The following is a 10,858-nucleotide window of genomic DNA, read 5'->3' on the forward strand; positions in this document are numbered from 1 at the left end:
TATTCTTTTTATTTAGATTAAAATCTATGAGATTAACCAGGATTCTTTGAATAAAGTCAGAATTCTGAAAATAAAGTTAGAATTCTGAGTTTAATGTCAGAATTCTGAAAGAAGAAGAAGTTAGAATTATGAGATTAAAGGCAGAATTCCGAATTACTGTCAGAATGTTTAGGAAAAAAAGTCATAATTTTTAGATTAAAGTCAGAATTCTGAGGGGGAAAAGAAGCATACATACACACGTGTTACGTGTGACATCACTGATGATGATGTCACTGATGATGTCACTGAATGAATTATCGATGATATACCGGAATTTGAATGTCTTGGGTCCCTAGATTTTTGTGACATCAAAGTCGTATCACAAGCCAAAAAAGGTTGGAAACCCCCTGATTTAAGTCTACTCTTTCTTACATGAAGGAAAGAGCAGACTGTGTCAGGCAGACAGTCTGCAGACTGTCGGACATACAGTCCAGTATATTTATTGTATTTGGCAGATGACTAATTTTCCATTGTGATATCATAGAACTGTTGTGACTTCTGTTTGTAGGGTCAAAGTGAAATCCCAGACAATTAGGCTTCGTTGCTATTTGTCGTAAGAGCCTTTACTGGAATGTGCGAGGGCAGGGTCACAGGGTGAAGAGCCCTCAATACAAACTAGTTAATGGTGATTGATTGTTTGTGAGATGTTGCAGCGTCTTCAGGGGGAAATCTGACCCATTCAGACAGATCCACCATGTGCAGCACGTGATGCTCATTGGTCTTCCCAATCAATTCTGGCTGAACGCTCTGAATGAACCCACTAATATATTTTTCACCAATGACTCTGCCAATGCAGTTAAACGGCAGACACCAAGTCAATTCCTTTGCGGATTCCCCCTTACGCGATTTCATTTTGGATGAAAAATGACACGCCACATATTGTGTGATCTCATCTTTTATGCATTATCGCAGCTTTATTGGAATTGAATACCAACAAAGAGCCTTTCCAGCCCCTAAACGCCACAGTGTTTCTTTTTCCACCTCATAATTTCCCAAAAGGTCACAGATAATGGCTTCAAATAGGGGAGTACTGCGACACCGTCCCATAAAGGGGGCGAGGCGAACAGACTCGCCCTATTAATCACACCCGACAAATTGGACAATTTACACAGTGTGTCTGAGATGGCATTGCTTATTAAACCACAGATACAGTAGCCGTGTGCACCATAATTGCTCCTCCTCATCCATGGGTGTGGTGCGCTGGGTGGTGGGGGGGGTGGGGTGGGGGGGGGGTGGTGGTGTGCGAGCTATGGGGGGTGATGTGAATGGCATTATCCCCGCCTTTCTGCATAATGAGTTTGCAGCGCTGCCACTACCACCCCCAACGCCACAACACACTCCCTTCTCATCTCTACACTCCCCCCAGGGGTCTAATCTCTACCCCCCCCCCCCCCCCCCCCCCTCCCATTCCATCCATGCTCTTAGTAGCCACAGGGGCCTGGGCACTGTTTGCCTGCAATAAATCTAAATAAATTACAATTTGCAGGGGGGGGGGGGAGAGAGGGGGGGGGGGGGGGGGGGCATGAGAGAGATGAAGCCAACCTGGAAGGGTCAGTGTCACCAGAGCATTATGAGGGGCATTTTCTCACTCTTCTTCTGGCTGAAGGCATTTGGGAATCACAGCACTCAGAGAGCAATCCAATCGCCCCAATTAAAGAAAGAAAAATGCCATTTTACATGTCTGAAAACCAGGGATATGTACAATATCAACATAAATCTCAAACTAAATGTCGGCTAAATACATTTCTAAAATGTGGCATTATAGAATCTCAATGTAAATTTGAAACAAAACATTGCCTTTCCAATGTTAAATGCAAATAAAATATCTTTGGTTATGTTTACAGTAGGCAAGTAATCGAACATGCACTCTCTTGCTTGTACAACGTCCACCAATCCCAGCCGTTTGACTTCAGGCACCAGCGACGTACTTAAACATGAGACAGTCGTTAGTCTCTGTGTACAGTATAACGTTAATATTCACGTATCTAACGTGATATGCAGCGTATGTTAGTTCATAAATGTTCATATTCTGTATCCAAAAACGTACAATGCTGATATTTTATTCTGGTGAGTGGGCTGTTGACAGAGGGATACCTGATGGTCTTATGCACACACAGGAGGAGTGGGAGGCTATATGAGGAGAGAAGTGCTGCAGGAACCAGCAAAAGAGACCAACAGGATGTGCCTGCAATGGTGGTCTTTAAAGAGACCAACATGATGTGCCTGCAGTGGTGGTCTTTAAAGAGACCAACAGGATGTGCCTGCAGTGGACAGGATGTGCCTGCAGTGGTGGTCTTTAAAGAGATCAATAGGACATGCATGCAGTGGACAGGATGTGCCTGCAATGGTGGTCTTTAAAGAGACCAACAGGATGTGCCTGCAGTGGACAGGATGTGCCTGCAGTGGACAGGATGTGCCTGCAGTGGTGGTCTTTAAAGAGACCAATAGCACATGCATGCAGTGGACAGGATGTGCCTGCAGTGGACAGGATGTGCCTGCAGTGGTGGTCTTTAAAGAGACCAACAGGATGTGCCTGCAGTGGTGGTCTTTAAAGAGACCAACAGGATGTGCCTGCCATGGTGGGCTTTAGAGAGGATTATGGTCAGTCATATTAACAGACCCAGCAGGACATGTAGAATGCAGCTGGTGCAGTCCCAGTTTGGAGAAATTGAGACCGGCAAGTAGAGCTGTCTACTGAGTGTGAAGGGGGCCATGAGCAAAAAACGTAGCAAACAACAGAAAAAATACATAAAATGCTTCCATACTGCTCACCTGGCATAATCCAAGTCTCCACAAGCCCTGATATGCCAAGTTGACTTGAAAATATGTAATTTACCCCCTGTTTTGAGCTGAAATCTGCACTGGAGGTGCACGAGGAGGTGGAGGTTCCAGCTGCACATGGTTATATTTCAGCTAAAATCAGGGTGAAAATCATGTATTTTCATGTCCACCCCCAAGTCCTTTACATCGAGAGCGAATTCCAGCACAAGGCCAGCTGGGACCCCCAAAACAAGTGCCCTCATTGCCTTGAAAGGAATGTTTTGGGTGTCAGCCCCACTACTCTATGAATGAACGAAAGAATGCATTGCAAAACATACGTAGACTGTTAGAATATCACGACTCTCACAATCTACATAAGGGCAAGCCAAATAGTGGAGATGTTTTCACCGGTTATCATCTAAGATCGTCATATCGCCCACAAGCCACAGTGTGGAATAAATTGTTGAGTTATGGATGACATCGCGTCCTGTATCCTGATGTGAAGTAATGTAGTAAAATGATAGAAACACTCATTTCTGACCATGAAGCAATATTTCTCTTCAAAATTGCCACAATGTCATTTCAAATGGCAGCAAAACTGTGATGAAGTCTCCCCAATAAATCGAAATGTTGTTCTCTGCCCATCAACGTCACATCTCTGCAAAATACAGACATTCCCTGATTGTTTAAAATTTTCATGAATGCTGAACTCTTATGAAGACAGCACATTTCAGTCAGTTTGTCACTGCCAGCTCAGCGTGTGAAAACACACATACACAATGTCACATGACTTGTGGTTGGCTAAATAGAGAGTTGTCAGCCTTATGGGCAGACATGAGGTACAGGCAGAGGAGACGGTGCCCAGTGAGAGGAGAGCAGACCACCCTGGATGGCAGCTTCTTTCTCTGAACGTCTGTGCAATAAGAAGTAAGATAGAGACCCCTGACTTTGTTGATAGCACTTTACATTACAGCTCGGTAACAACATGGTAATAGGGGCGTAATAGTGTGATAATAAAGAGGTAATAATTAGGTAATACCATGTAATTACCAAAGTAATAACCATGTAATAGCTTGTGGTAGTATCTGTGCAATAGCGTAAATCAGGGCTGCAAAATGCTAAACTCTCTGTTTCTATTTAATTTCATGGTAGATTAAATGTAGCATACATTGTGTTGACAGTCCTGGCAGCAACCCATGCTAAAGATTTGCCCGGAGTGGAGGCGGGGTTGCTGTAATTTACAGTGCTAAGACTTTATTGAAAGATGTAAAAAAAAAAAAAAGAAATATATACTGTACTGCGTTTCATGAAACTAAAATGATGATATACTGTAGATCTGGTTAGGCTGGGAAAATGTAACGCAATGGGTTTCCAAATGTAACCGACATAAGTGTACAAACTGGCGGTCAGGTGTGATAATTACTTTGATTAACAAAAGTGCAGATGAGTGTGAAGAAAACATAAATAATGATGTATCCCTTTCCTAGAGGGTTTAGCTGTAAAGATAAAGAAGTATAAAAAGGCAAGTATAAAAAGGCAAGCAGAATCTCGATTGCAAAAATGGTCTGTCGATAAAAAAGGGGGACCTCTCTAAGCAAGCCGTTTGAGTATATATAGCATACATTTGGGACAACCGGGGGCTGATAAGAAATAAGAAAACACTTGTGTCTTTGGAAGGGGAAATGCAGAGAGAGGCAGTCATTACAGCACAGGAAGTCACTAGTGTGAAGCAGTGGCGGTGTCGCTGTCAGAAATAGGTGGATTAACTGTCACTCGAGAGTCACAACCACCGAAGTATTATTATTTAGTATTAACCAAAGCTTTGTTATTTGCAGCAGTGTGGGTGTGAAGTTCCAGAGAGGGGTTAGCGGAACTGACCCGAGAACCACAATGCCGAATTTAGCATTAACTTTAAGCTTTGACATTTACAGCATGCATAGGAGGGCAAATAAAAATCCATAGGACTGTGTTGTATTTCACTATGATGTACACCAAAATAACCTGGTGTGTTATACTTATACTTATACTGTTATACTTGCTCTACTTGCCTGACGCAGCCGGTCTCCATTTCTCCAAACTGTGGCCGCGCCAGCTCAGCTGCATTCCACTGCGTACGTAGTACACTGAGTGGCGGCAAGTACCTCATACAACCCCACATTAAAAAAAATCGGAACTACCCCTTTAACTGAAAAGTAGTTTTGCTCAAATTTTGTAAACTGCAATTGAACATACAGTCCCCTCTAGAGGAAGATCTTGTTAACCAGCTTGAGCCGGCTCTACGTGTTGTTACAAACTGTTTAAGAGGTTGTGGTGCTAAATTGTGAATGCTCTTGAATAATAAACCAGCATTGGCTATAAACAGAACATTTCCAAATGTCAAGAGATCTTTCGAGATGTGTAGGCCCATTCATTAGTTTGACTTTACAGCCAAAACGAACCTTCTCTAAGAAGTTTTTTTTTACATGTTTTACTGTTAGAGCTGCCAGATAAAATCAACACCAGGTTACACCTTATTTCACTGGTGAGATATGACTATGAGAAAGCCTCAGAAGGCCTGACAGCTTGGATAAGACCAAATAATAGACTGAGTGTATAAAACAACAAGAGTTTACCAGCCTCCTATGTCTCATTTGTTCCTAAGGATCACTGCATGTCAAGGTACAGAGTGTTCACTGTTATTAATTTTATTTTATTTTCCTCACTTAGTGTATTTCCAGAGTTTGGAGCCAAAGGGGCTGTGCGATTTTGGGTGAATATGAGTGAATTGAAAGGTCTCAGTGAGATATTTTCGGTGCGAAAAGGACACAACTGAAATCATGACCTATAAGTTTTAACAACAACTGTAGGGTTTTGTTTGCTGCCAAAGCCACGCAACTGCATTTACACCCTTTTAACACTTAGCAAAACCCTACGTTTGACACCTAACAAGGATTTTGGCTAGAGGATTCTAACAGCGCTTAGGTCAGCTCAAAATACTGTACATGCTGATGTAAATAATACTAGCATGGCATGATCACATCATTTTTTATTATCCTAATTCATTAACAGTTACAGCCAGGGAATAAAAGCCAGAAATATGAACCAGTTCACAGAAATAAAAGGAAAGTTAAAGAGGAAAATTGAATCATCTTAACCTTGTTGAAGAGACTGTGTATTTATATCAGACAATAGAGCAAATATGACCAATTACATTATTAATTACCTTTCATGATCTTTCTGAGAAAGTACTTTTCAAGACTATAACAATGGTGTTGATGTGATGTGATTGATGTGACTAAATTAATTTTTACTCATCCTAGTGGAGAAATTAAACAATTGTCCTTTGGGTTGAAAATAGTCAAAATTTGTCAATTTGAAATTTGAAATTTGTCAAACTTTACTAGGGAGCAACGATGGAACCACCTGTAGAGCTGCTCTTGGGAACTTTGGAGAATTTGGATAATGAAGAGTTCAAGAATTTCAGATGGTTCCTACAGCAGACTGGCATCCTTAAAGGCTTCCCAGCCATCGCAAAGGGCCGACTGGAGAATGCAGACAGGCTGGACACAGTGTATCAGTTGGTGCAGACCTACAGCCAACACTCGATCGAGGTGACCACGAAGATTTTGAAGATGATGCACAGGAATGATCTAGCACAGAGTTTAGGTAAGTCAAAAACATGCAAAAAACAAACAGAAAACCCCATAAATGACACAGATGACTCATGCATTTTGTAATTAAACACTGGTAGCACTTAAAAAAAACGTCACCGTTATTTCATTTACAGTAAGGTTAAGGCACAGAACGTAGAGGATTGACTGTTCTGATCATAGTTGCTCTGTTATCATACAGATAGTGCTGGAGTTCTGGACAAAATCATATTATCTAATAACAATAAAAAATATTCTCTGATTTGAGTTCAAGAGAAAGAAATCTCATCAAATGGGGGGTTTGTTGCTTTAATGTGGACTAAAGGGACCATCAGAGCCACAAGGCCTCAGATGGCAGTCAATAAGAACCAGCAGACCTCAGTCCAGGATGAGACAGAGACAGACAGGTCAATGGTCCAGGTTTAAATCAACAGGACAGTGTATGAGTCTGCACAGGGGAAGACATTTTGTGTCCAAATTAAAACTAAACATTTAGTCAGACCTCGCTCACAGAGTTGGCATACAGCCTTTCCTCTATCTCTCCCCAGAGGGTTTTCATAGTCCACTTCACTGGCTGATTCCAACTCAGCTCAGTTGTGCTGCTCCACTCAGGTGTCAATAGCTAACGAATGGAGCTTTCCATGGTGCTGAACCTGTGTTCACGCAGGGGTGCTCTTTAAACTTCCTGAAAGATTCAGCGTGATCGCGAACACAATTTCTGCTCACTCACACACTCACAGACACTTCACATTCTTATTATAGGATATTATGTAAAACGTTGTGGGATGAATAGACACTGCTGGTTGGCTATTGTTAAATTCAAGCCCTTGTAACGTCTCTCCCTCTCTGTCAGGTAAATATATACTTTCACTTTGGCTCATCCTGGCTGCCATGTCGGTGTTGTGCTCATTTAGTGTGGCTGTTAAAATGGTAAATAATTTAGTTAATATGCTTCATTTACTTGATGTCACAGCTCCTGTTGCCAGATTACCAGACCTTGTGAGAATCATGATTCATAGAAATAAGGGTAAGTTCTTCTAAAATAATGATATGACTATCTATGTCATGTTCCAGTTGCTGAGCATTACTTCATAATAAAGATGTTAATTCTGACCTTGTTTTATTTCAGTGTTAATTGAAGTGTATAGATTTGTATATTAATATGAATGTGTTTTACAAGTCTTTACTTACATACGCCCATATTGTGCATGGCTGTATTTGGACAATGTTTGTGTCAAAAACCCTCACTCTTTTGTCATTTTTTAAAACGTTAAAAAAGATCATTCAACTTAAACTGTAGCAGTATTGTTGTTATTGTAATTCTCAATCTGAGAACATAAAAAGATTATATTGAGAAATATTGTGCTTAGTATGTGGTAACAAAAGCTGATTTTTGGGGGGAAAGAGAGGAAAGAGAGAGAGTCAGAGAGAGTCAGGGTCAGTCAGAAGGCCAAGTTGAGCGGCGCGCGCCAAGTTGGGGGCCAAGAAGGTCAAGCTAAATGGTCAAGCTAAATGGTGAGGTGCCAAGGCGGCCAAGTAGGCCAAGCTGGGAAGCGCCAAGTTAGGTAAAGGTGAGGCGCCAAGGCGGCCAAGTAGGCCAAACTGGGAAGCGCCAAGCTAAACGTTAATGTACCAAGATCGTAGGCCCGACCGAGTTGGGAAGCGCCAGCCGCAAATAGCTGTAAGTCGCTAAAGGTCGAAGGCCAGAAAAGTGCAGTCAAACTACCGGTGCCCGCAGATCTCAATTAACCTCCGGTAATCGGATCTTCCTTTTGGGGGATCTCCTAGCCTATGCAGATGCCCTCCTCTTGCCTCAAGAGCAGCGCCACTGGCCAATGGAGTCATGCGCCAAAGTATTTGCCATGCATGCCGATTGCTAAATAAAGTTTGTTAAATCCTACCAACTGGCCTCTCATGATTGAAGTGAGGTCTCCAGACCAAATTTCAAGCAGAAGGCCACTCATGCATAACCCGATCACCCCCTGACGTCAGTCAAGTTCTAGTATGACGTGGTCAGTCAAAGTCCAACTATGACGTCTGCAATGACGTCAGATATGACGTCAGTTAATTCTCATATATATAGTAATGAAACGGAGAGCTTTGCAATTTAGTGAATTTTATTGACTTTCAAAATACCAACACCTGCTGCTGCAACTCATTGGCTCATTTTTGGCAGTTTGTAAGTAAAATAAAAATAAAAATAATATACTGTGCGAATTATTCAAACAGCATTGTGTATGATTCTGTACCAAGCTTTTTGATCCGTACAATATAAGCGGTTGACCCAGCCTCGCTCTCACTCTGAACTCGTCTCAGAGCTCCACTTTGGCAAGCACCTTTAGCGACCACCGTAACGCCCTGCGGAGCCTCTGGCGTTTTATGGAATGCAGCACGGGCCGACCGTTAAAAAGCACTGTACAGCTGTGGGTTCAGGCAAAGGTCAAGCACGCCCTCAGGCTCGTCCTCCAGGACGAGTTGGGAAATATGGTAGTACCACCCTGGTTTTGGGTTAGGGGCTTGCGGCTGGAAGAACCATGGGTCTGGGAGACTGGGGTCGAAGAGATTCCTGGGTCTCCCCTGGAGACCCGGTCTTAGGGCTTTGAAGACCCCGGTCTCCTAGAGACCCTAATCCTAAACTAACTCTAACCCTAACCACACCCACCCAAACCTAAGACCACCTACCCAATGCCAAAACCTAATTCCCCCTGGGTGGTACTACCGTCCTCTGGGTGATACTACCGTACTTTCCAACTTGTTGTGGACGATGAGCCTTTGACCTTTCCCTGAACCCACAGGTGCGGAGTGGAGTGCTGCATTCCATAAAACCCCGGAGGCTCCGGGGAGCGTTACGGAGGTCGCCAAAGGTGCTTGACAAAGCGATTGTGTGAGACGAGAGTTAGAACATGTTGCTTGATCACTATAACCGGATTCCACTGTATAACACACTTACACTCCTTCCTGCCCTCCCTCTCTCTCTCGGTCTCTCACTCTCTCTCTCTCTCAGGGGTTGTTGGTGGTGTCGGGGAGACTTCAGAGAACGGAGGAGCTTCCTCCATTCAACCACAGTCTGCTCCTCTTTCTCAGCTTCTCACTGACAGCAGTCAGACTGAAGGTAAAGCTATTCTCTGCCTTGTCCTAGCTACCATGTTGGTCTCCTCACATGCCCATTTAGTGTGACTGTCAACATGATCAAGGGTTTAGGTCATATGTTTATATGACTTGATGTCACAGCTTCTGGCGCTGTATTCACAAACATTGTGAGAATCCGCTCAGTATCGCAGTTCAGCACTCTTCGAATTTGCAATGAATAATTCATCCATTCATTCTTATGAATCGGCATGTAACTTCGAAGAGTGCTGGAAACTGTGATTCATAGGGGCTGGACGCCAGGCTACTCAGAGTCTTAATTTCGCCTAATGCATACTACACTAGAAAATGTTGAAAAGACTCTGAAAAGACTTTTAAAAGACTAAAGTCTGCCACGCTCTCACATCAGCTCACATATAAAGACAAAATGTGTCATACCGGTAAGTCACTGATTTTGTAGTCACATGTACTGTAAGATTAGGAAAAGACTGCCTAGAAGACTTTGAAAAGACTCGTCTTTTTTAGTCTCAGAGTTTTATCACCACCACACACACACACACACACACACACACACACACACACACACACACACACACACACACACACACACACACACACACACAGACACACACACACACACACACACACACACACAGACACACACACACACACACACACACATGCACACACACACACATGAACACACACACACACACACACACACACACACACACACACACACACACACACACACACACAGGATCATGCCACAACTACAGCAAAACTCTCATGATTTCATCCCGACATTGGGAATTTGTCTGCGACAGTGAAATCGCTGGAAGGCTTTTGGTGTAAGGTCAGCATAAAACTTTCTAGTAAGTAGTTCTAGCCTAGGAGTGATTTAGCCTTGCCCAGAAACATCAAAGACCCATTTTTCTCCACAGCTAGCGAAAGGGAATCCTCCGATGACGTAGACGCTCGCCAGCAAACCTCCAAGCCTCCTTTTTTGGCCAATGCCCACTCCAGACGAGGAAGACGAAGACGAGGAGGGGCTCGAGAGCAAGGAGGAGATTCACCTTACCTACGTCGCTCCCAACGCAACCGGAGACTGATCACTTTCTGATCTCAGTCTCACTGAAGCCCAAAAGACTGTTCTCAGCAAAGGACACACACACACACACACACACACACACACACACACACACACACACACACACACACACACACACACACACACACACACACACACACACACACACACACACACACACACACACACACACACACACACACACACACACACAGTCTTACTTTTGGGGTATTTACATAGACTTACATGCATT

At 43.2% G+C, this 10,858-nt stretch overlaps 1 protein-coding gene across 1 annotated transcript; it reads left to right on the forward strand.

Moving 5' to 3' along the window:
• Positions 1-3,683: 3,683 nt before the first annotated feature.
• Positions 3,684-10,638, forward strand: LOC310777913 (uncharacterized protein; the record flags this gene model as incomplete). Its single annotated transcript, XM_083638257.1, has 5 exons — positions 3,684-3,726; positions 6,183-6,444; positions 7,402-7,455; positions 9,433-9,540; positions 10,460-10,638. The coding sequence occupies exons 2-5, from the start codon at positions 6,192-6,194 to the stop codon at positions 10,636-10,638; spliced, it is 594 nt and encodes a 197-aa protein (XP_083494383.1). The 5' UTR covers positions 3,684-3,726; positions 6,183-6,191.
• Positions 10,639-10,858: the final 220 nt, after the last annotated feature.

Source organism: Poromitra crassiceps (assembly GCF_964638095.1).
Source record: "Poromitra crassiceps genome assembly, chromosome: 6".
Taxonomy (NCBI): Eukaryota; Metazoa; Chordata; class Actinopteri; order Beryciformes; family Melamphaidae; genus Poromitra; species Poromitra crassiceps.